Source organism: Somniosus microcephalus, chromosome 32, assembly GCF_052327205.1.
Source record: "Somniosus microcephalus isolate GS21.2 chromosome 32, FLI_Smic_1.0, whole genome shotgun sequence".
NCBI lineage: Eukaryota > Metazoa > Chordata > Chondrichthyes > Squaliformes > Somniosidae > Somniosus > Somniosus microcephalus.
The window spans coordinates 15,152,270-15,179,517 of NC_141018.1; the positions used below are offsets into that span (position 1 = coordinate 15,152,270).

General features: G+C 40.8%; 1 protein-coding gene across 1 annotated transcript in view; it reads left to right on the forward strand.

Annotated features, from left to right (window-relative positions):
• The first annotated feature begins 2,109 nt into the window (after positions 1-2,109).
• LOC147097290 (fibrillin-1-like) overlaps positions 2,110-27,248 on the forward strand; it is a 465,058-nt gene continuing 439,919 nt past the window's right edge. The window contains exons 1-5 of the mRNA XM_085972115.1: positions 2,110-2,728; positions 6,266-6,348; positions 6,572-6,670; positions 12,876-12,971; positions 18,443-18,538. Of these exons, the coding sequence (XP_085828241.1) occupies positions 2,541-2,728; positions 6,266-6,348; positions 6,572-6,670; positions 12,876-12,971; positions 18,443-18,538 (562 nt within the window). The 5' untranslated portion in view covers positions 2,110-2,540. The remainder of the gene's footprint in view (positions 2,729-6,265; positions 6,349-6,571; positions 6,671-12,875; positions 12,972-18,442; positions 18,539-27,248) is intronic.

A 27,248-nucleotide genomic window follows, 5' to 3' on the forward strand; every position in this document is an offset into this window, starting at 1 on the left:
GCAGGAGTTGGTTTAACAGGTGTTTACTGAACAAAGTCTGGAGGTGAACTAAAAGATACAAGACGCTATACAGGCTTATATACCCGAGTGGTCACTACCGGTATTACAGTACACAGGGGCTCTTAAAGGTACATACACTACAGTTTGGAGTTCAACCTCTGAGTGAGCACAGACGCAAGCGTCGTCTGCATACTGTAATTCGACGACTGAGGATGGGACGCCCTTGGATGTGGACTGGAGGCGACAGAGGTTGAACAGTTTCCTGTTTGTTCTGTAAATTAGCTCCACTCCAGTGGGGAGCTTACCGAGGGTGAGATGAAGCACTGCAGCAAGCATTGCCTGTTGTTTGTTCTCAGTGAGCACTGGCTCTTCACTTAAACTTAGCTCCCAAATTCCCAGACCTCTCTGCCGTCAAGACTACACTTCTCCGCTAGACTAGTGATCTAGTGGATCGTGAGTGGAGCTCGGGACCAGGGATCGCGAGAATATCAGTGCTAATTTGATCCTGTGAGAGACAACATCATTCATGTCCACCCAGATAACCTTTGTACAGCAGCATTTTTTGTAGTCTCTCTCACAGTCTAAGGATAAGAGGTAGATTTACCAGACTGATACCTGGGATGGCAGGAATGACGTATGAGGAGAGATTGGGTCGATTGGGCTTATACTCGCTGGAGTTTAGAAGAATGAGAGGGGATCTCATTGAAACTTTTAAAATTCTAACAGGACTAGACAGACTAGATGCAGGAAGGATGTTCCCGATGGCAGGGGAGTCCAGAACCAGAGGTCACAGTCTAAGGATAAGGGGTAAGCCATTTAGGACAGAGATGAGGAGGAATTTCTTCACCCAGCGAGTGGTGAACCTGTGGAATTCTCTACCACAGAAGGCAGTTGAGGCCAATTCATTAAATATATTCAAGAAGGAGTTGGATATATTTCTTAAGGCTAAAGGGATCAAGGGGTATGGGAGGAAGGCAGGGACAGGGTACTGAACTTGGATGATCAGCCATGATCTCATTGAATGGCGGAGCAGGCTCAAGGGGCAGAATGGCCTACTCCTGCTCCTATCTTCTATGTTTCTATGTTTTGTGTTTCATGTAGGAGGACCCACCCAGATAACCTCTGTACAGAGGCATTTTTTTGTAGTCTCTCTCTCTCCATTTAAATAATAATTTGCCCTGCCAAGGTGCAGCCGTCACACAGCGGGATTTGCCTCGCCCGGTGCTCTGACAGGACGACGATGCCTACCTGCTCTTCCATAGAAACATAGAAGATAGGAGCAGGAGTCGGCCATTCGGCCCCTTGAGCCTGCTCCGCCATTCAATAAGATCATGGCTGATCATCCAAACTCAGTACCCTGTTCCTGCCTTCTCCCCATATCCCTTGATCCCTTTAGCCTTAAGAAATATATCTAACTCCTTCTTGAATATATTTAATGAATTGGCCTCTACTGCCTTCTTTGGTAGAGAATTCCACAGGTTCACCACTCTCTGGGTGAAGAAACTCCTCCTCATCTCTGTCCTAAATGGCTTACCCCTTATCCTTAGACTGTGACCCCTGGTTCTGGACTCCCCCACCATCGGGAACATCCTTCCAGCATCTAGTCTGTCTAGTCCTGTTAGAATTTTATAAGTTTCAATGAGATCCCCTCTCATTCTTCTAAACTCCAGCGAGTGTAAGCCCAATTGACCCAATCTCTCCTCATACATCATCCCAGGTGAATATTCACTGCACTCCCTCCATGGCCAGAACATCCTTCCTCAGATAAGGCGACCAAAACTGCACACAATACTCAATGTGTGGTCTCACCAAGGCCCTGTACCACTGCAGCAAGACATCCTTGGTCCTGTACGCAATAATAATTTGCACTGCCAAGGTGGAGCCGTCGCACAGAGCGAGGATTTGCCTGGCCCGGTGCTCTGACAGGACGGCGGTGCCTACCTGCTCTTCCACTGACAGACGACAACGTGCATCCCATCCCATGGTATCGCCCGCCTCCTGCTCGCGCAGCGCCAGTCAGCGCTCGGGGCGCGCCGCCGCTCCCCCTCTCGCGAGAGCAGGGCGGGCGACGCGGGCGCAGCTGATGCGCGTGCGCGGCCAAGGGGTGGCGGTTGTGAGGGAGGCAGGCTGGCGGGGGCGCGAGCTCCCTCAGAGCGGACTCTCGCGCAGCCCAGCTACATGCAGTCGAGCAACGGCTTGGCGAGCGCCTGCAGTGCACAGGGCAGCCCGGCAATATCTATATAAAAAAAATCCATTTTTTTTGTATATATATAAAAAAATAGATTTACTTTCCACTCATGTTTTTTCTCTCTCTCTTCCCTCTTTCAACTGGATCTCAAAATCTGGAGTTAGAATTTTTTTTTTTAACTTCCAACTTTTTCCCCTCAGTTGTTTGAAGAGATTTTTTTTTTCTCCCTTTTTTTTTGCCTCTCGAAAAGTGTTGGGGGTGCAAGTCGCTGTTTTTTTTTTCCGCCTCTCTCCCTTGGAGCACGGAGTGTTTTTTTGGCTGAGACGGGAGGGAGTCCAGCCCCGACTGCATTATGTGGATAGGGTGGCTGCTGAAACTTTCCGTGGGATTTACAACTTTTTTATCTGTCGCGGTGCAGACAGGCGTAGGTGCGGCGGAGCAGGATGCCAATGCCGATAGATATAACAATAACAACAACCAGCAGAAGACCGCAAATAGGGCAAGAAGACGAGGCGGATCAAGCCAGGATGCACTGAAAGGGTAAATGTTACCGTTACTGATTTGGGGGCTTATTTTCTATGAAAAGATATTTCCCCCATTTCCATTTTCTTCTGTCTGTCTCTCCCCCATCCAAAAAAAACCCCCCAATTTTAAAATCAGTTAGCGAATAACTAGATGGATGGAAACTCGAGTGGATATTTTGCTTATTATCAGTCTGCGTTTTCTGCAGCGAAATGTAGGACGACGTCAAGGCAGACTTTTTAATTAAAACCACCATGCTCTCTTTTTTTGAAAAGAGAGACTTGGCGAGTATGTTGCATTAATAAAGGTTTTTTTTGGTTTGGAAACGAATGTCGATGCTTTGCTGGAAGTGGGTCGTTGCTAACTGGTTTCTTTCGCCAAAAAAAAAGTAAGAGGTTTGAACTGAATTTTAGTTCAGTTGCTGCATTTTCCACATCAGCAAATATGCTCCCCTGTGTTTTTTTTCTCTCTCCCTTGAACCGACACACAGGCTCCTGGACGTGTAGGTAGAGAAGGAGTCCCCCCTCGCCTGTACCTCTGATTCTGTGCAGAGCATTAACCCTTCAGCAGATGCATTGCAATCTGCTGATAACACTGCCTTTCTTTCCATCTGGAACTTATCTACTACGTTTCTGAGCGCAGAATTCGGTGCCTCCGTGTAAAGTTGCTGAAACTCAATTGTTCAAAGCAATACGTGAAACTCGTTTTCTTGTTGTTGTTAGAGATTATTCTGCCGAACTTTTCTCGCTTTTCCCCTTTTGGGACGGATCGCATCTGAACTGTGGTCACAGCCTTTTTATTAACTGGCGAAGACAACGGCGATCTTTTTAATTGGAAGGGAGGATTTGTTAGATGAGAAATTTATCAGAAATGTCACTGTTGCGAGCATTGCTGTTAATAGACACCGCAATTATAGAAATAAGGTTTAAAAGTGCCCTGCTCAGACAGGTATGTTTTATCCTGGGTAGTTATAATGGTAACGGTGCAATTCCTACAGATATAATAAATATGCCATATTTATTCCAATGTTGGGAGGATTCGTAAAAATCAACATTTCATTGTGCAGTACACACGTCTGCTGCATATATGACAAATAAAATTGAATTGAATTGAATTAACTGCAAGTGATTGATTTATTTGGATATAGCTGAGGTTTATTTTCTTGCAGTCATGTTGCGCATGCTGTTGGTGGATGTAAAGGCACCAGGCTGCGCTTTTACCAAATAGTTTTGTCTTCCAACACCTTGGGCCACGCATTTAGGTTAAAACGAGCACAAGAGGCACAGCTTGCTCGGAGAGGTCAGAGCGGGTGGGTTGCGGATTCAGCTAATTGAGTTGAGGTAACCTCCAACGGGGCAAAAAGAGTAACCAAAATATCAGTGAAATCGGGACATCAAAAGAAAGCCGGAGCACGTATTGAACAGCCGTTTATAACATTTTCCTTTTCGTACAATAGTTAGTTACTCCCGTATTCTCTTTACGGCTACAGTCAGTGAAATGTTGGTCTTGTGTAACCCGCTTAAGATCAAGTATGATCAAATCCCTTTCAAGATTATAATTTCCGTGGAAACAAAACATTTTCATTCTTGCCATTTCTTCCAGCACCACAGTATTGAAGCTGTTGTTTGACTACAACTTTTTTAACGATTCAGATGAAGCCAACCTTATCGTGCGGGATTTGTGTGTTGTAATGGATCAGCTGTTAAACCTTTTTTATACAAATCTGAAACTGGTAGACTGACTACATCTAAAGAAAGCTGAAGGGCAACATACAGTCCCTGATATCCAGAGGTCTCCATTCAAAAGTGTTTTTTTTATTTTAAAGGCGATGTAGGGATATGGGGAAAGAGTGGGGGAGTGGAATTAATTGGATAGCTCTTTCAAAGAGCTGGCACAGGCAAGTTGGCCGAATGGCCCCCTTCTGTGCTCTATGATTCTACGATGCTATGTATTCCTTTATATAAAAAAAAAAGCTTGCGTTTATATAGAGCCCCATCAGGTCTTCAGGATAACCCAATGCACTTCACAACCAATTAATTACCTTTGGAAGTGTAGTTGCTGTTATGTAGGCAGATGTAGCAGCCAATTTTTACATAGTAAGATTCCACAAACAGCAAATGAAAAGAATGACTGGAATAATGTTGGTGAGGACACCAGGATAACCAACCCCTGCTCTTCAAATACATCCACATGATCCAGCAGATGGGGCAGCACCTGAACAAGCAGCACTGCCATCAGCCCTCGCCGCTCAAATTGTCTTCAAGTCCTGGAATATGCCTTCAGTCCCACCCTAAGAAGTGAGAGTGCTACCAACTGTTCCAAACTGACAATGAAGGAATTTTCTGATTGTTTGATACCAGTTGGAAGCTGTATCTGTGATTTCCCATATGCACAGTCTTGGTGCAGCTGTCCACTAATGGTGGATGTTTTGAAAATAGGCCCTTAAATTTTCAATACACTTGATTAACAAACTTTTTTGTTATCAAATGATTGACCGTTTTCTCTAAAGATATATTTGGTATTTCACTACTTGAAATACAAATAGTACTGATACAAGTGATGTTATAAATTTGCAGCTCATCCATGTTGTAAACTTTATATAGCTCCTTTTATTTCAAAAAAAGTCTAGGGAAATTGATTAATATCAAGGCCTAAGCGAACCCAAATATTTTGAGCATGGGAAATCTTTCACATTTAGTTTATGTATTTAGTGCAACTAAGACATGACATTTCTCATTGGCTATTAGTTTATGCCATATAGCCTTGTCTAAAACTTTACAAACATAAAATATGGAAGTATCTGTTTTTATTTTTAATATGTATTGAGCCTCCCACATGCTTTAATCAAGAACCCAAGTTTGTATCACAATTATTCTTAATAAAAGGCCAAATTTATGACCTTTTCTGTCCTTGCTCTGAAATTCATTTCAGTAGTAGTTTGCCAGTCTGCATTCAGCTTTTTTGGGAAATTGTTTGTTTAGATTATACAGATTTTTTTCTCTACAACCCAATATCACTGCCGACCATACTATTTAGGAGTCTGTTCAAAAACAGAAAAATTGTAGTTGAGTTGGACCTTGTAGTTTGCTTTATGATCTGGAGTTTAGGTGTGTTCTTTTCCTGAAGCAGTCATGCTCTATTAGGATGCTTTATGTCTGTGCTGTTAACTATCAGTGCTCCTGCAGTTAATGGCCCTTAAATACATTGACCTCTACACTACTTCATGCTATCAGAACAACGACCTCCTTCTGCGGCTTGCTAAGGACATAGAGCCAGATAGAAAGTGGAGACCTGTAATTTGAAATTGGGTTCTTGTAATGGTGTATGAAAATAATAAAATTCCTTTGTCAGCTGTTTTCCAAGGCACTGGTCTATGCATGCTTGCCAAAACCTAGATTAAATGTAAAAGTAGCTTTACCTCAGTTAGATTTAAAAAAATTATAATGACACAATTTTTAGGAGATGCCTAGAAATGTCAGTGCAAACATCAGCTTAAAGATTTGGAGTATTTTTAACTCAGAATAAATGTGTTTAACTGATTCACATTTTTTTTAGGCCAAATGTTTGTGGATCACGTTTCCATTCATACTGCTGTCCAGGATGGAAAACGTTACCTGGTGGAAACCAATGCATTGTCCGTAAGTGAGAGAAATGGGAAGTGGGGTGGCAGATAGTTGTAATGTAATGCCAGCAATCGAGCAACTTGATAAAGGCTGGAGTATTAATGGAGAAGAAAATATTGGATGAAATGTTAGAGCTTTTCATTTCTATCTTTATTGTATTTTGTAATTTTAAAAATCTATTGAGTCAGAACTTTACAAAAAAAACACTAGGTTAAGGTGCACTTTTTTCTCATTTCAGCAATTTGCAGGAACTCGTGTGGCGATGGATTTTGTTCACGACCAAACATATGCACATGCCCGAACGGTCAGATCGCACCCACCTGTGGTTCAAAATCAAGTGAGTTAACATATTATGAAATTGATTTGTTTATGAAGCAATTGATTTTTTTTCCTGTAGGGATTAACTTTTTTCTCTATGTTCGTAAGCTATTTCTTCTCTTGCTAGGTCTCTTTTGAGACACTGGTGTGGACCTTTTCCAAAGCCTTTTCCATACTGCCTTGAAACTGTAAGTTAATTGAAGTGTGAGAATACCCTGGGGATTATTCTTCTGATTGCCCTTTCTACCTTTATGGGGAAATGCTTGCCCTTGGCTTGCTGCTTCCTCCTGGTGTTGTGGCTGAGACCAGAAACACATTGTTGTGTGGTTATGTGCGACTCTAGCATGAAGTCACATGCACCATTCTGTGAGGTTGTGCATTGGTAAACCAGTATACTGTGTGACCATACTGCTTTCAAGTGCTTTAAATGAACCTCATCATCCTGTTCATAGAGTACCATAAGCTGTATACCACCTGCTTTTAATTGTTGTTTTGCATAAATTGTGTTTTTATGCTATTAGCTGTGTGTATGATTTTATTAATTTTTTTAATTAATAATGCTCTTGTTAAGTGCCTTGGGACGTTTTGCTATGTTAAAAAACGCTATATGAATACAAATTGTTGTTTTACTTACCCCATGAACTGAGTTTGGGTAATTACAATCCAGTTCCTAGTGAGCATTGTGCCTGAGGTAGAAAACTGCCTATAATTCATCAGTAATTGGCAATTTCATTGAGGTCACATCATGAAAATCAAAAAGCATCATTTAAGTGTACCAGAGGATCCTTGAAGGTGGGAACTGAGGCACATTGTAGGAAGATTTCTTCTGTACATTGTGTGTAACAAAATCCATATAAGCAGTTTGTGATTTCATTATACACTATGCAAAGAAGTCTTCCCTAGTACTGTAACAGAGTGGAGGAAACTTTATTCTGAATCTAACTGTGCAGTACCTAACCTGAGTGCTTGTTGCTGGCACTTGGTGCCCAAGATTTAAAGTGCTTCATTTCCCATCACTGATGGTCAGCTAGAATATCAACAATACTAAAGAGCCATATTGTTGATATTCTAGCTGACCATCAGCAGTCTTTCAATTACAAATGACAGTTAACTACCAGATCTGCCAGTGCAGCTGAAATAAAGTCTCAGTATCAAAATATTCCAATTATTTTTGAATCATCCCTCTATTGCACAGTTAGTGTAATTTTTCTTACTGCAGCACAAGTCTAGCTGCTTTAGTAACAGAATTCTATTGGAGAAAGTAGTGGGTTTAAAAAAAAAAAATACAAGGACATATTGAGTTGAGGTTAGAGGTAGTGTTTTATTTTCTTTGTCATGTTAATTTGGGAATTACATAAGGACCCTGAATTCGCGGTCGGCGGCGTAGCTAAGGAGTATGCCGCTGACATCCGAACAAAATCCGCACTTTCCTCGTGTGAACCACCATTCGAAAAGTTGCATTCAGATGCTGCAGAGTTGTGCGCAGCATAGTGCCCCACGGATCCCAGGGGCGCACCATTGTGCATATGTGGGATGGTGCTCCCTTCACTTCCTGACTCTCTTCCAATCAGGAAACAGAGGCGATTGCTGATTTGCCCACAACCCATTTTAAATAATTTAGCAGCCAGAAATGCTATTTTATCAATAAATTACAATCATAATATTTAATACACAAACCAAGATTATAATACACAAACCTATAATTACAGTCTTATAGTCCTGTCAAATTTGTTTCTTCTCTATTAGATAACTTTTTGATTCATTTAGAGTTTGAATGTCTGATAACATGAGGAAATCATGAAAGTGAATTAAATCCTATTTAAATAGAAGTTGGGAATTAAACCAAAACTGCAAAAGGCTTTTGGGCAGCCAAGACGGTAACACAAAAAGACCGTGTTTTCAAACTCGAACAAATGAAAGTTTCTTTCAAAGTTTGTATCTGCTCAGACACGAAGCAGTGCTTCATTTTTATGGGCTGTAGCATAAATTAATACAATTTTCTCATTTCCCCCCCATCCCCTCCCTGTATGCTGTGCAACAGGCTCTTGCGCTTGTTTGCACCAGACATAAAAAATTTCAGGTTAATATGCAGTAGGTGGGCAATTAGCCCAACTGCTTGCCAGCACGTTGATTTAAATGGAAAGGTGACATGTGCTGCGAAGCTGATACGCAGTCGGAACTTGACATCACAAGTTCGGGATTTAGCGCATGCAGAAATCCCAAAATTGAGGTCAATTTCAAAGGCGGTATGACGGCATACTCAGAGTACACCATGCAAATTCAGGGCCAAGATTTTTAGGGTGTGTCTCTTCTCGGCCATTTGAACAAAAAGAAATGTGATTAACCCCATTATTCACAATTCCTTTTGGCCTTGCTTCTGATATTAAACACTTCCAATCAAACAATAATTTATTCAGGATAATTTGCGAAGCTCTGTTGCCAGTATACCATCTCAATAGAATCAGGGCCATAATTTTATAACCCTATGTCTGACCTGTGCTTATGACTGATGAACCCCTTTACTGGCTATGGAGCTCTGTGAAATGACCCCTTTAGGTGTAACTTGTGCCACTGTGCTCCCGAACCAAATTTTCTCTTCCAAAGTTGTGATGGAGAGGTGGGCGAAATCTTGTTTTGTTGCTGTGTTTACTGATACTCTGGTTGAGGCTGGGAAAGGACTGCCACCAAGCATCAGTTAGGGTGGGTGATGCCGTCGCAAAAGCCATAAGCTCTGAAATGATGGTATATAACGTCAGTCTGCAAATAGGGGCGGGGTGTGTGGAGAGAGAGAGAATAAAAACTGATGCATAGTTTAAGGTTGGAGAGTTAGAAGTGACCAAAATCTTGGCAGAAAAGATGTGTTTTGAGAAGGGTTGTAAAAGTGGAGCTGTTGAGGGAATTCCAGAGAGTGGGTTCAAAGTAGCTGAAAGTTCTGTCACCATTGGAGGGGTAAAAGAAAGGAGATGCACAAAGGCTAGAGTCTGAGGACTGGAGGGTATGAGAGAAGGGGAAAGGCTAGAGGAGGTTGAAGATGGGAAGTGCAGCAGTAGAGGAAGTTGAAGATTAGGGCAAGAACTTTTAATTCAACGTTTGTTGGATAGAGAATGAGAGTAGATCAGCGAAGGTGGAGCTGATGGGTTGGCATGATTTGGCGTGGGTTAGGATACAAGAGGCTGAGTTTTGTTGGAGTTTATGGAGGGAAGTAGATGGGAGACTGCCAAGCAAGATGTTGGAGAAATCCAGTCTAGAGGCTACAAATGGGCTAATGCTTCTGCTAAAATAACAGTAAGAGGAATTTCAGACAAATGTATGAAGCATTTGTATGCTCGTGTCCTACAGTGTGATTTAGGTATACGATGTATATGAACTAGGTTTTTTTTTTACCCCACATTTAATGGTGGATATATTAGTTATTTTCATCTAAAGTCTAATTCAATTAGAAGGGATTCTGATAACATAAACCATAAGACTTGTGCCTCATATTTGTCATATTTATTATTTTTATGTATTGTATTGTAATCCTTAATGGAATAAATTGCTAGAAAAATATTGGCTTAATGGACGCATTTTAGTAAAACAGACAAAAGATGAGGTTAGGACCGTGAAGCTAGTTAATATTTTACATAAAAAAAAGTTGCCAGAAGAGTTCCATGGTGGTAAAATTTTGTAGGCGTGCCCAGAAGACAATTAAGGTTATTTTGTTTGATTACTCTCCTGTGAAGCACCTTGGGATGCTTTCCTATGCAAGTAGTTTTAAAAAAAAAAAAAAAAAAATAGTTGGAGGTAGCTGTAAAATTCAGTAAAAACAGCCTCAAGGAGTTGAAAATTACATTGAGGTTAGCTGTCTTATTAGCCATGTTGGTAAGACTAATGATAGGGACGGGTATAATCATATGAAGATTTTGGATTGGAGGATAATTATGATCCTGTGACGAGCAATGCAATATAATTCACTTTATTTACAAGTTTTTTTTGGCTTCTATCCGGCAACGAATATTTCATATTCACATTTATGTATATTACAGAAATATATATTTTATAATATGGTGAACTACACACTTACAATAGAAAAGTTAACATTTTAAATATGTTGTGAACAATGTAATAATTTTATAAGTACAGTTTTAGTGCAGTTAGAAAAACTATTCCTGCAATGATTAGGGAATTTTAGACACGTTGCTAAACAGGAAATGGTGTGATATGCAAGTTTCATTTTTCTGTATTTCCTATGGTTATGTTGGGAACATTCATGTTTACATAAACAGTACTTCTTTTGAACCCATGATATGACTTTTTTGCTGCAGCGTAACAGAGAAAAAATGCACTGATGTAGGAAAATGTGTGTTTTTGGCAGGAGAATGTCAGTTGGAATTTAGCGAAGCAGTTTAGATCTGCATTTACGCCAAGTGAGTCTCCACTGTCTGCTGTTTGTTTGTGTTTCATAGTCTTGGGATGGATATACTTTAATATATTCAATCCATAACTAACCAGAAACTTTTTGTCAGTTAAATTATATTGGGATTGTTTATTTCCCCTTCATTTTGGGATGTGGAAATAGTTTGTTACAAAATGCAATTTTAATAGAAGGAAATCTCAAAGCTAGACCTTTTGCAAGTTAGTATCAGTAAATTAGATGTCCATGGCTGGTAATGAAGGAAGGTGCATGTTCCTTGTACTGCTTAGGTATTAGTTTCAAATCAGGGGCAAGAATTGCTATCATGTTATATATAGCTGGCTCCTTAGTGAAGTTTAAGCTATGGCTTTTAGTTGTACCAAAAATTCTTTATTTTTAACTTTAAAATATCTATATTAAATGAGTTTGCAAACTGTAATCTGGTATTAGGAATGTGTAATTTATTGAATTTTTAATTTGTAATTAAGTGGGCATGGATTTGTGATTTTATGGTGCACATTTACTGTTTCTGAAGACATTAGTAATGAATCTGGGGGAAAGGAAGCTTATTGCAGATTCTCGTTATTATACTCAAATTATGAATTGTGTATTTTTCACTCTTTCACGCCATTCTTTTTGCCTTGCCAGACTTTCCTTCACATTTATCTCTTCTCCCTTAGCTGCATAATTTGCATTGCAGCTGAGAGGACAAGCAGGTAGCAAAGGGCATCTTCGCAACCTTTGCCAAAGCCACTGTGGCCAGTTGGTAGGGAATGCTGAAGTGCAATCCAACGTGGAAAGTTTGCCAGTTTTCTCCTTTCAATTAAGCACTTGACCTCTAGATCCTGTGGTGCCACTGGCTACTTGCCTTCTGGGGAAGTGTGAAAGCTGATGCCAACTAAGACTGGCGTTTATTGTAGAGTTAACTATACCGTGTGCATATATTTATATGGTGTGGAGATGCCGGAGTTGGACTGGGGTGGACAAATGTAAGAAGTCACACAACACCAGGTTATAGTCCAACAGCTTTATTTGAAATCACAAGCTTTCGGAGTGCTGCTCCTTCGTCAGGTGAAGTGGAGAAGGAGCAGCGCTCCGAAAGCTTGTGATTTCAAATAAAGCTGTTGGACTATAACCTGGTGTTGTGTGACTTCTTACATATATTTATAGTCAGTTACGTCCTGTGCCACAGCAATACATTTTTTTGATTGTTTCATGACTGTAAACCCTCAATACTGATAAATATTATTTTTCCCTAATTAGCAATAGTGTGGATACACAAACCATGGGAAAATATTCTTTAGCAGCACACAACTTCTCTTGCTATTCAACTAGAGATTATTTGGCTTGCATGTTATATTTTATATATAACTTAATTATTGTGATTGATTACTCTGATTTAAGAATAAAAGTAGATGTGACTACTACTGCAGTCTTATCAAATTTTTATCTAATATTGACTGACTCACTGAACCCTAAAGCTACAACTGTTCTATATCCCTTTAAAAGAAGTCAGTACAGGGCCATCCATGTTTATTTTTAGAGCCAGTCTGAGAATCTGGCCTATTAAATGAATGTGTTTATAAACTTTATCAATAGAGTTTATCATGCTTCTTTTAAGCTAATTGGTTCAGGCCTATCCTTGGTCACAGTGGTTACTTATCTGTATTGTTCAGTTTTTCCAGGCTAATCTTTTAAAAAAAATTCAACTTTTTAATCTGTAATTGTTATTGAATTTAAGTTTTTTTTTAAATCCACAAAGGTTTGATTTATAGAAAATAATCTGATTATTACTGAACTAAATTGTACTTGCAACTGTTTATTTTTTCAGTCCAACAGTGCAACATTAGATGCATGAATGGTGGCTCCTGTGCTGAGGATCATTGTATGTGTCAGAAGGGATATATTGGGACTCACTGTGGGCAGCGTAAGTATTACAGATTATTTTTCTATATCCTTAAAATCAGATTTTTAAAATAATTTGTTTGCTAATATTTTCTTACCCATGTGGTCTGTGATCTTATTTTAAAGTGCACATACAAAGTTTTATGCTTTAACAATGCTTTGTTTAAGCAGATAATAGGGGACACACTTCTGCAGACCAATTCTGACCTTCTGTTCTCTTTCTCTTTCCCCCCCACCCAACCCCCAGATTATTTTTTGGAAAGGTGCTCCAGAAACCAATATTTAAAAAAACGAATTATACTAAACTTATTAATTTAACATGCTTCAGTGTATATGTAATCGACTACTGTTAGTGTATCCATTATACTTATTTCATTGTTTAATTACATGATAGCTGTTTTGACTTTTTTTAAGTATCTTAGCACCTCTTTAATTTAAGTTATTTTCTTTGTTCCCATCTAATAAAACATATGACATGCTCCTAGGTCTCTGTCATTGCCCTTTTCTGCAAGGGTCAGCCAGGAGATACAGGAGAATGGATGGGGTGACCTGGATGCTGACTTTACTTACCCATAACCTGTGCTGAGTACTTCCCACAATGGTCTGAGATGGAAACTTGCTGTCTTAGCTGTTCACTTTGGCAAATATGCCAAACTTGCCCCCACTCCCTCATTCTGCAGCATGTTGTTACACCAAACCTGCTGGGCTGCCAACTTTTAAGCACTTTGCTTTTTTTGTACTTACTCCTCAGCATTAGCCATTACTCTTCTGAATGAACCAGAATGATGTCGTTCATACACCAGATGCTCTAATTTAGGGGTATGTTAATTTGTTAGAAAAGTTGCATACACTTTAATTTATATAGTATTGGTATTCGTTTACTTTCAACATTATGCAAATAAGATTTCAGCATAACCTGTTGTACAATTTGTTAACTGCTAAGTACCTATTTAAAAAAAAAAAAGTACTTCAAATATTAAAGGGTCAAAAGTTTCCTTTTTTCCCCCCATGACAATTTGCTCCTCTTGCCCCTCTCTGCTTGGGTGTGATTCCAAAGGCACGAGTCGCACGCTAATATCTTGTCCTAATGACCCTTTTTAATGTGTGGTCTTCATGGTGAGTGTTGGAAAGCTATTTTACAGTGGGGGAGGTGGGGAGCAGAGGATTCTATTCTCGCTTAATGTCTATATGCACAGTTCCAACAGAGATTACTTTTTTCCTACCCTAACCCATTGGTGCTCAGGCCAGTTGTAGTGCCCGATCACAGCATAAACCAGGGATCAAACATGGGAGTTTTTGGTCTACATGGCTCACTGAATAAATAATAATTTTTCAATGTAGAGTTTACTTTGAGTATTATCTTCCTCAGTTGTCATAATCCATGCTATTCTACATCCTGCCATTAGGAGTTATGTCTCGTCCGCCTTTTCGCTTTCTTCCATCCCAATGGGAAAGCACTAGACTTCCACTGGCACGGGGCCACTGCTGTATACTGCAGAATGCATTGTTAATTGTAAAACTTAGTTCTGCCTTCTGGAATTTCCTGTGCCATGAAACAAACTTGCCTGAGAGAACTTCACCTGCTTGTCCTATCAGCCCTTTACTGTTCTAGTTACAATGTGACATGAGATTCTGTGGTGTCTTCGCTTCATCCTTCCCCTTCCTCTCTGCGTGGAAAGATATTGCCTTAATTTAAAATGGTCCCCTCCCCCAACCACTCCACAGTTGCCTGAAAGGGATCAAGCTCACCATTTGGGGAGCACAAATATAAATCTAAGTACTGTCACTCAACAGTACAAGACATTGGTACGTAGTGTTAAGTCACTGGGTCCCTTTTATAAATGTATAATAATTTTCTTTAATAAAAGGAAATCCTGCTTTTTGTAGACTATTAATTTCTGTAATCTCCTTGCTGACCAATTTTATGTCTGCCTACTCTATTTGCTCATCTGTCTCCATAACTACTTCTCTGTCCCTGTCTGCAGTCTTTCTTTTCAGAGCTCCCGTGACTGTTGCCTACTGCCTCTTAAAATGAATTGTATGGTCTCGGATGACTCAACGTTCTCTGTGATAGACAAAACCTACATATAAGTACTAATATAAGGCAACAATTGTCAACTTGGCTTTCCAAGAAGGAAATAATAAATACCTGTTAAACAAACCAAGATGGTAATCTGTCAAAGAAACTCTTGATAGGCCAATAAATAAGCAACAATTTTTCAAAGCACCACACAAATATCCAATACTTGCTGCTCCGTGATGTCTTGTCCTATGAGTCAATGACAATTAACAAGATAGGGATATGGGGTAATATCATGTCAGCCACTGGGAGATTAAATAAGGGAATTATTTGTGCAAGATGAGCAATTTATCAATAACAAACAAGAATACTAAAATTTCCTCTGAACTTGTGATATCCACTGTTCATAAAGTTTAGTGCGCCAATTGTGCATAATCGATTTAAAGCTTTGACTTGTAGGAAACGAGCTTCTTGATCCCTCTTTGAAACAGACTAGCCATCAATCCAAATGAAGATTAGAAGCTTGACAGCAAAGACTCAGAAGCTGGTGTCACTGGCATGTTGGTCATGGGAGCAGCAATCTTCAGCTCACTTGTGCAACCCCATAATCCCTACAAAACAAACCTGGTAGAGCATTACAAATGGATTAGCTCTGTCTGCTGCCTGTAGAGCCTGATAGGAGATCAAGAAGAAAAATTATACTGTTTGGGGGGGGGGGGAGAATGAAGAAGCTGGCTTTCAACCAACATGGATGAATTCCACAAAGTGCACAGTAGGCACATGGACCAGTTCTGGAAAGAAAATAAATTGATTTGAAGCACCATCTTGTTGGCTCTGTTACATGTACTCTGGGCTAGACACAACAGAAATGTTGCATATTGGAAATGGTTGCTGGTGCAACAAAAGGAGAAAGAGTAGTTTTGTCTAGTGATGAAGTCTGTTGTCCTCTGTGCCTTGTTATACCTCCATTTTTTTGTACCAGTAGACTGTGCAACAGTTTCAGGTTGTAGCTTAAATGTCACAACTATCAGCCTTGCAGTTGGTCATTACCTTCAAATTTCACAGTTAGAGAGAACGAAGCAGTCCTGTGTTAATCCCAAGTATTATGCATTCAGACACAAAATCCTTTGTGCATTCCAAACCATCTGCACATTAATTGGATTTATAGGGAGTAATTTTAACCTATCCTGCCTGGCGGGAAGCTGACTTCAGTGGAGAGTAAAATCGGATGGCTGACCTTACCCTGCACGTTTCCTGCCCGGCGACTTAGGTTAAAATGACCCCCTTCCCCATGGTCTTTGTGGTTGGTATATGCCACTGGTTTGACTTTGGCCATCTCTTTCATCCAATTATGCACAGTTGATGACGCCCAAGAGAACCTAAAAAAAAAAGTCAGCAACAGCACAGAATTGCCATGATCTCATTGAATGGCGGAACAGGCTCGAGGGGCCGAATGGCCTACTCCTGCTCTTATCTTCTGTGTCTATGAATTATTGTAGTCTTTCCATCTGCTGTTCCTCCACTTCGGAAATAAATGAGATTGTAACTCTTCTGGAATAGGTTATCAGTCATGTCTTGTATGCAGGTGCATATAGTACTGTTAATAATTGGAACGAGCCAGTGGCTTAAAAAAAACTCTTGGCACTGGCAAGAATCACAGCCATAGGCAGAGCAGTTTGTCACAGAGGAGGCCCTCAAACACCTGCAAGCATTTGACAATTCAGTTACTGCTTTCTTGGCGTGCTTCAACCTCCTTAGACACTATTCCTCAATTAGTCTTTTATGTGACATTCTGACCTATGAACTGAGATCGGTTCCCATATTTTCTCTCAACTCTGATGCACTAGCCTATAAATTCGTCTTGGGGCAAGAGTGAAGGAGATTCCAAATTTTCTTGGATGGGTGTTCCCACCTAACTTGGAATTTTTTATTTAATTCATGGTGAGCTACTGCAGGCAGCCTGCGGTAGCGCGCACAGCTGATCGAAATTTCTACATCGTTTCTACATCTTTGCTGCAGCTATTTAACGGGGCAAATGACTGCACTGAATTGAAGAGTTGCAGCTGTTGCACACACAGATTTACAGATTCTGTCCTCAAGGTGATGCTGCGTGAAATGCGGCAAAGGTCTTCGGACTTTGTATGGTACAAGGGCAGCCTGCTCTTAGACAATTCATCCAAAAATTCTGGCACAAAATAACAGTCTGAAATGCCCAGACGATCTGGCTGAAAATGAGAAAGAAGATGGCAGACTTTACTGTTTACTGATGTCAAAGCAACTTTCTGCAAAGGAGGGCGACTTGAGTCTTAAATCAGTTGCATGGGAAGTTTACAGTTTAATATTTATACCTAGTTTCTAACTTTAGTTCCCACTGACGGAATATACCTTAAAAACACCATCCTTGTGTCTGAGGATGGTAATCTGGCTTTTTTGCCTATCTTGGCTGCTATAATTCTTTCAAGTGAGTGGGGTAAGCAAAATATTCAGGTGCAGGAGTCTCTGGAGGACATAATATCAAGGTTTAACACCTTGCCATGCAGGAAATTAGATTCTTGATCCCTCTATGAAATAGACTAGCCACCAATTTGCTTGATAACTGCCAAACTTGCTAAAGTTCAGGATTCGAATGTTCTAATATTAGACCAGTCAGGTCTGCCCAAAACCCCAAATACACCCCTTTCACAAAATAACTTATTGTAATCAATAATTGTGCAAATTAGTCCTGATGAGCGATGATTTTATATTGAAGTGCATTTTCTAACCTAGTTACAAGTTTAAATGAATTATCAACCTATTGTATTATAAGGGTGACAATCTCGAGGTAATACAGGAAACTCTTTTTTATCCGGGTCCGGCGTGGTGCCGGTTGATCAATAAGTCTGGATTACAGAGAGGTATACTTACCAAGGTACGAGAGCCCCGTACACACCCCGGTTGCACGGCCACAGATCCAGGAACCCCGGTTGCACAGCCACAGATCCAGGAACCCCGGTTGCACGGCCACAGATCCAGGAACCCCGGCTACATGGCCACTAATATATAGTAAAACGTACCTGAACCTACTCCTGAATTTTGCCGGTTAAGAGAGGTTTCCGGATATTTAGGTGCCGGTTAAAAGAAAGTTTCCTGTATATAGAATGTGCTGCTAAGGATTGCAGTTTCATATTACAATGTACTGGTCCAGATGAGTACTGAACACCTTGCAGTACATAAATCCGTAAAAGTAATTCAGTTTTGTAAGATTGTTGCATGCTGCACATTACGAACAGAAAATACAAGGCCAGTTGTGCTTTTGTTTCCATGATTAAAGCATCCTCTGTGAAATTTAAAACTACAAATGTAACATAGCTTTAACATATTAGGAAAATAGTCAGGGCTGATGGACACAAATGCTTAACAATTTATTTGTAAGATGAAGAAGATTTTAAATGATTTTGGAGAATTAAAAAAAAAAAAAAAATGTTATTTTTCAGCTGTCTGTGAGAATGGATGTTTGAATAGTGGAAGATGTGTCGCTCCCAATCGATGTGCCTGTACATATGGATTTACAGGAGCACAGTGTGAAAGAGGTAAGGCATTTTTATGCAATAACAGACTCTGAACAAATCATGTTCTTTAATGGACAGAATACTGCTCTTAATATGAGATGTATTTTCCATTTTATTTGCTGTTGCCTTGTATTTATTTGCAAACTGTGCTGTTTGCTTATTGTTTTTCAGTTATTTGAGTAGAATAATGATTTACAATTCTGGTTGTCACAGTACAAAAAGGATATTGCAGCTATTGAAATGATACAGAAGAGAGCAACCAGAATGATTGAGGGGTTAGAGGGATTGGCTTATGAGGAGTGATTACATACATTGGGCATTTTCTCTCACTTAAATAGAGAAAGGTTGCGGCGTGATATGATTTCTGTTTTTAGGATTCTAAAAGGAATAGATAATGTAGACCATGACAAGCTATTTCGCCTTGTCCAGAGCAGTAGAACTCGAGGACACAGTCTGTGCTTGAAGGGGGGGTAAATTCAAACATAATCTGCAGAAAGAATATTTCAGTGAGTGAGTGGTCAGTCTATGGAACAAGTTCCCTAAGGAGATGGTAGCAGTAGAATGCAAGTTAGATATTTTGGGACACGGTACATGACTAATTTAAGACATGACCTAGTAAGTGTAGCATTCTTGGGAGAAACAGGTGGCTTTACACCTATAATTCCCAAAGCTCTCCACTACTGGGGTTTTTCTTCACTTCATGTCTGGGCCTGTTGTAGACTAATGGACAGCGATTGAGTGCTATGATTAGTCAACAACTCCATTAATGTTGTATCATGCGACGATCAGAATGCTGGTAGGCGAACTAGATGAACCTTGATCTTTTTTCATACAATCTTACAGTACAAAAGGAGGACATTCGGCCCATTGTGCCTGTGAAAGAACTAGCCGATTTAGTCCCACACCCCAGCTTTTCCCCATAACCCTGCAAATTAGACGTCTGCAAGTACATGTCCAATTGTCTTTTGAAATTTCCCATGGAATGATTCCACCACCCATTCAGAGAGTGTGTTCCAGATCTTAACCCTCTCTGAAGAAATTGCTCCTCATTTCCCCTCTAGTTCTTTTGCCAATTATTTTAAATCTGTGACCTCTGGTTACTGACCCGCTTAACAGAGGAAACAGTTTGAATACCTCTATTGGGTCTCCAATTAACCTGTCTGCTCTAAGGAGAACAATCCCAACGACTCCAATCTCGCCACATAACTGAAGTCATCCGTCCCTGGTATCATCTTAGTAAACCTTCTCTGTACCCTTTCCAAGGTCTTGACATTCTTCCTAAAGTGTGGTGCCCAGAATTGTATACACTACTCCAGCTGAAGCCTAACCAAATATTAATCTAGCAATTTCTATGTGCCTATGTTAATAAAACATTTGGACACACTGCAGTAGGTGTCTCGAGCCAGGAACTTCACACCATTGCTCATTAAAGAGTTAACTTAATCTAATTGCAATTGAGTTTCAAATTTTGACTTGTTATTGTCCTAGTGTACAAAATTTCTGGCACAGAATCAATCATTTTATTAGTAGCCATATTATTTTCAGATGTGGTAATGTAAGTGTGAGCATCTGTATGAGAAAACTTATATGGTGTTGCCAACTTTGAGAATTCTTGCCCATAATTAAGACCCAGCACCTAATGAAACCAAAATAAGCAGTACTTATCCACAAGCATAAGGATGATTTGACTGCATTTTCCAGCTGAGACACAAAAAAAAACAAGGCACGCAAGTCTTTCAATTTACCTACGATTTGGGCTGAATTTATCAGAAAGATGCCAATAGACTGGGTTAGGTTATATTTGTAATACCACATTCAGTTCTGAGTTTGTTTAATTGACTAGCAAAGAAATTATGGCATACTATATTAGCATGTGAATGTTTTATCTGTTTCTATATGAAATTGCATTTCTATTTAAACAGAGATGTTAGCCTGTTTTAAAGCGGTTAATGTCTTTGTTAAATTAGCTGTCAAAATATCAAACATGCCAAGCATATACTGTATCATGCAATTGTTATTTCTGGGTTAATATTAAAATAAACTATTTTTCACTTTCCCCATCCTACCCAGTGGGGAGGCAGGTGACTTGCTCCAAAGTCTCTGCAAATGCTGCTCAGTAACTATGCAGGACATGTATGGAGGGAGCTAGTGTGATGGATGACTGATGATTCTCTCTTCCTCTATGGAAAAGCAATTGATCGCTGCTTCCATAGATAAAAGAATTGTGCGTAAGAACTCGCGTCCTGTAACTTCATGAGTGCAGTGCCTTGGTATGCAAGAGCTATCCTATATGTAACTGCCTAAATTCTGTAGCTGTTGCTATTGAGAAGCGACATGGTTAAAAATGTGTCTAATCAAAGATTTAGAAACATAGAAACATAGAAGATAGGAGTAGGCCATTTGGCCCTTCGAGCCTGCTCTGCCATTCAATGAGATCATGGCTGATCATCCAAATTCAGTACCCTGTCCCTGCCTTTTCCCCATATCCCTTGATCCCTTTAGCCTTAAGAAATATATCCAACTCTTTTTTGAATATATTTAATGAATTGGCCTCCACCGCCCTCTGTGGCAGAGAATTCCACAGGTTCACCACTCTCTGGGTGAAGAAATTCCTCCTCATTTCAGTCCTAAATGGCTTACCCCTTATCCTTAGACTATGACCCCTGGTTCTGGACTCCCCGGCCATCATAAACATCCTTTCTGCATCTAGCCTGTCCAGGCCTGACAGAATTTTATAGGTTTCGATGAGATCCCCTCAATCTTCTAAACTCCAGTGAATATAAGCCCAATCGACACAATCTCTCCTCATACGTCATTCCTGCCATCCCAGGTATCAGCCTGGTGAATCTTCGCTGCACTCCCTCCATGGCAAGAACCTCCTTCCTCAGATAAGGCGACCAAAACTGCACACAATACTCAAGGTGCGGTTTCACCAAGGCCCTGTACAACTGTAGCAAGACATCCTTGTTCCTGTACTCGAACCCTCTTGCTACGCAGGCCAACATACCATTTGCCTTCTTAACCGCCTGCTGCACCTGCATGCTTACCTTCAGTGACTGGTGCACAAGAACACCCAGGTCTCTTTGCACTTCCCCTTCTCCCAATCTATTGCCATTCAAATAATAATCTGCCTTCCTGTTTTTGCCACCAACGTGGATAACCTCACATTTATCCACATTATAGTGCATTTGCCATGTTTCTGCCCAATCACCCAATCTGTCCAAATCGTACTGGAGTTTCACGACATCCTCCTCACAGCTTACCCTCCCACCCAGCTTTGTGTCGTCTGCAAATTTGGAGATATTACATCCAATTCCCTCGTCCAGATCATTCATATATATTGTGAACAGCTGGGGTCCTAGGACCGATCCTTGCGGTACCCCACTAGTCACTGCCTGCCACTCGGAAAACGACCCGTTTATTCCAACTCTTTGCTTTCTGTCCGCCAACCAGTTCTCTATCCAAGTCAATACCTTGCCCCCAATCCCATGTGCCTTAATTTTGCACGCTAATCTCTTATGTGGGACCTTATCGAAAGCCTTCTGAAAGTCCAAATACACCACATCCACTGGTTCTCCCTTATCTATTTTACCAGTTACATCCTCAAAAAATTCCAGTAGATTAGTCAAGCATGATTTGCCTTTTGTAAATCCATGTTGACTTTGTCCGATCCTGTCACTGCCTACCAAGTGCTCTGCTATTCCATCTTTTATAATAGATTCTAGCATTTTCCCCACTACCGATGTCAGGCTTACCGGTCTATAATTCCCCGCTTTTTCTCTACCACCTTTTTTGAATAGTGGGGTAACATTAGCTACCCTCCAATCCATGGGTACTGTTCGAGTCTATCGAGTTCTGGACGATGACCAGCAATGCATCTACTATTTCTAGGGCCACTTCCTTAAGTACCCTGGGATGTAGATTATCAGGCCCTGGGGATTTATCGGCCTTCAGTCCCATCAATTTTCCTAACACCATTTCCCTACAAATACTGATTTCTTTCAGTTCCACCCCTTCATCAGGCCCTATGTTCCCCGGAATCTCTGGGAGGTTATTTGTGTCCTCCTTTGTGAAGACAGAACCAAAGTATGAATTTAGTTGGTCTGCCATTTCTTTGTTTCCCATTATAAATTCCCCTGATTTTGACTGCAAGGGACCTACGCTTGACTTCACCAATCTTTTTCTCTTCACATATCTATAAAAGCTTTTACAGTCAGTTTTTATGTTCCCTGCTAGCTTACACTCATATTCTATTTTCCCCTTCTTAATTAATCCCTTTGTCCTCCTTTGTTGAATCCTAAACTGCTCCCAATCCTCAGGATTATTGCTTTTTCTGGCCAATTTATATGTCGTCTCCTTGGATCTTATGCTATCCCTAATTTCCCTTGTTAGCCACGGTGCTTTTCTTTTTCTTTAAATGTATGTATTGTGGTAAATTGTTGCCACATCAAGGTGAGTTGTGCCAATAGTGGAGATTGGAACACCTTCCCTTTTTTTGTACCTTACTTCCATGGCTGATTTAACAAGGGCTGATAGAATAAACCTCCCTCTACCCCAAAAATTGTCCTTAATCCCAATTTTAGAAGAGTACGCCTTACTGCATCAGCGTTAATATTTTTCACAGCAGTCATCCTTGTGGCCAGTATGTACTGCTCTGAGATTGTATTTCCATCCTTGCTTTTGTACAAAAATGATTTACATAAGGAGGAAAAATGAAGAAGGAAAGTTGAGCATCTCAAGTGAACTATTTGTGCACATCAAGGTGAGGGTTGTCGGTGCCAACGAACAAAGCACTTTTCATGTGTCAGTAATTAGCAGTCCCAGGTCAGGTCCAGCACAGGCTGGTTACAGAGTAAAGTTCTCTCTATTTGATCCAACCAATGTGGTTTGTGTCACAAGGGATAATGTTAGTTGAACTTAATTTTAGCCAAAGTTGTTTCACCCACAAGTAATGTTCTGGACATTTTCAAATGCATACTACATTCAGAGATCCACAGGCAGCGCGATCAGTGCCCAACAATGCCCAGTGTTATATCAGAAGTACTTCAATTCTGCTACAAGCCTGAAAATTGCTACTGGCTTTAAGCCTAGGCCCTGCGGTATCGAGTTACTGAGCAGTAATTTTGAGTGCTGTTAGCCCATATTCTCTGCCCATTTTCACCTGCTTCCAAGTTGCTGTTCAGAGAGTGTTCTGTATACAACAGCACTGTGGACATATGTACAGTAATTAAGCTTGTTATTGCTGGCATTTGATAGTTTAGGGATGGGCAATAAATGCAGGCCTTACCAGCGACGCCCACATCCCATAAGCTAATTTAAAAAAAAGTGGAAAGGACACAATATTCCAGTGCTAATGTGTTGCAAGTGTGTGCATTGCTAGCCCTCCTATTGAGCTGGCATTTTAGTAGAGGCTGAATTGAAATGTATGTATTGTGGTAAATTACTGGCCTCTTGATTCTTGACTGAAAGATGAGCTGCTGTGCACTTTAACTGAAACTTGCACTTTTTTGCACAAATTGGAGATTGAATTCAGTGGTCCGCCAGCACTGCAGTTAACAAATGAGCACCTGCAAAAGCAGGAAAGGGCTGCCTGATGTCAAATGAAGGCTGATTCCTCGATGGTGTGCTCCTGGAGCGCATCAGTGCATTTTTCCTGGGCACGCGTTGCAGAATTGAGTTAGTAGGTATAAACACCGACATTGCTGCGCTTCAGGGTTTATGATACATTTTCAAGATTCCTAGACACTGCACGGAGTGTGATGCGGCCTCATAGCCCCATATTTTACGCAAATTAAGTTTAATTGGTCCCATGACTGCTTCCCCATTTTTTTTTTTTTCTTTGTGCGCTTTCTTGGTCCAAGGTTTCTTCCGTGGCTCAGTGGTAGCACTGGGTAGTCTGGGTCAGAAGGTTGCGGGTTCAGATTCCACTCCAGAGACTTGAGCACATAATCTAGGCTGACACTTCAGTACACTTCTGAGGAAGTGTTGGATTGTCAGAGGTGTCGTCTTTTTGGTGAGCCGTCTGCCCCCTCAGAGGGACATAAAAGATCCGTGGCATTATTTGAAGAGCAGGGGCATTTTCCTCGGTGTCCTGGTCAATATTTATTCCTCAACGAATATGCCTAAAAACATTATCTGGTCATTATTTCATGTTTGTAGGACCTTGCTGTGCGCAAATTGGCTGTCGCATTTCCTTTATTACAACAGTGACTGCACTTCAAAAAGTGCTTCATTGGCTGTAAAGCGAGTTGGGAGATCCTGAGGTTGTGAAAGGTGCTATATAAATTCAAGCTCTTCCTCTCTAGCCTTCACCCAATGATTTATAGGGTGAACTCCTAATGGTGGTTGAAGTGGCACAGGTTGACTGGGCTGTCACAGGGCATGTTCTCACTTGATAGTTGTGTGCAGCCTTTTCTTGAAAATATCTGCTTTACTTATATTCAAAACATTTGCTTTCTTCTGCTGATCTGAAGGGTTATTCTGATGGGTTGAGATGACCACAATCACAGCTCCCATCTCCATACAATGTTGCTGGTATTTCCATGTTGTTTTCTCTCGTATTATACATCATTTTAGCAGATAACCAAAAAGCAGCAAGCAAGGAGGTAAAGTACACACAACAATCAAGGAAGTAAAGTGCCCACAACTTGCATACTCTACTTTTCGCCTGACCAACAAACGCATCAAAAGGTTAAAGTATACATGCATACGCTGTGTGAATAAATATTGAGATACCACATCCACTGATGGTGTCTATTACTCATTTTTATTTAATAGTCAAAAATGCAATTAGCTGCATCTGCATTCCCAATGAGCCACATGTGGCTAGTGGTAACATGGTCTAAAGTGCCATATGGACTTTTTGACAAAACATTTGTGTGGCATGGTCACCATCTTGCTCTTCCAGCACAAAAGTGAAGATCTCAGGATCATTTTCTCTGTGATTGGGGAATCAATCCTGTGGCATGCAAGGTGTAACTCTGTACAACACGGTGTGGTCAGAGTACCAGGCACTGCTACCTGGGACTGATTTTAAGAGGTGTACTAAAGAGGCTACGGATTAGCATGGAAGTGTGACCAATCAAGCGCTAACATCATAGGGCATAATTAAGGACCATTAACGTTGCCACAACACTCAATTTTTACATGCCTAGTTCCTTCCACGCTAGCACTTGGGATAACTGCATAGAGGTTACAGATACTTTATTCAACATGCCCAACAACTTTATCAGTTTTGCCACTGATGAACAGCAGCAATATATCTGGGTAAAACAATTCTACAGATTTTCAGGCTTTCCCCAATTCTAGTGGGTCATTGATTAAACCCATGTAGCCATTTCAGTCTCTTTGCACTTGCTGTCTGTTACATGACATGAGTGTTATTCTCTTGGCATCCAGCTGATGTGCAGATTAATGCCCGCTTTCTGGAAACACTTGTTACCTTTATTTAAAGGCAAACATCTGTGCCACCATTTTTGGAAAGGAAGGAGGAGTGGAAGGATGGCTTCTGTCAACTAACGACGTAAGCAGAGCGCTAGTGCAACAAAGCTCATGTTACAACCAGAATGATTATCAAACATACTACTGGGATCTTAAAGCAGCACTGCAGATGTCTTGACCGATCAAAGTCCCTTACAGTACACCAACCTCCAGGATTTCAGAAATAATTGCCTACTGCCTACTCCATAACTGCTCTGCAAAGAAGGCTTCCCATGCAGGTCAAAGAATATGATGGTGAAGCCATGACAGAAAAACGGAATGAAAGAACGAACAGCAGGAAATTAGCTGCTGATACAGCAATGCAACAAGGAAGACTGGTGTTCCAGGTGCTAATTGAAGATGCCTTCAAATTTCCAATCCATTTCTTGAATTTGCAATCCATATCTGCAAAGTACCAACACCATCCTGGGAATTTCTCGAGCACCATTTATTTTCATCTACCCTGGGCTCCTACATTATTGTCATTAATTACAATAATCCTAAACACATTGTTCAAATCAATTGCACTGTTTTTATTTAATCCACGTGCCATGTTGGAGAATGTTAGCATGCTTCCCCTTTCTGCTTGTGGTTTGTTTTTGACGTGTGACACCTAAACTATGGGGGTGAAATTGGGTGTCTTTGCGCCTCCCAATAGTGCCCGCGGGGGGCGCTAACGGGGCACAGCGCTGACATTGACTCCCGCCATATTCGGCAGGAGTTTTGCAGTGGCGCTACAGTGTTGCACCCCGATCACCTTTGCCCGGAGATCGTGGCGTCCTTGCCATGCGCATCGCCCAGGACCCAAAATTGACTTCTGCCCCCTGCAGCAGCGCCGGTCGAAAACGCCTGGCGCTAATTTTCTCAACTTTTAAAAGTAAGCGCCCCAAACGGGGCTATAATGAATTTCTCCCCCCGTCCCCCCAGGACTCCTAAGTGATTCCTAGAGGAAGGAATAAATTTGCAGGCTTTCAGTGGCAGTCTTCTAGAATTCTGATCTTCTGCGATGGAATACAATAATCCTGCATTTGAGTCTGCCACATCTTGTTTGTGGCTGATTGGTTCTGATCATGTTCCGGCACATCTGTTGTCAGTTATTTAGGAATGATTGATCAGCCAGTTGTAGTGTTATGAGAGCCAGCCATCCTACTGCAGGTATGCCCCTGCTGATAGAAGAATTTTGGGCACCAATAGGTCTGTGAACCTGTGCCTCAAAGTTGACTGTGTGATTCCCCCAGTATGTTAAACCAGC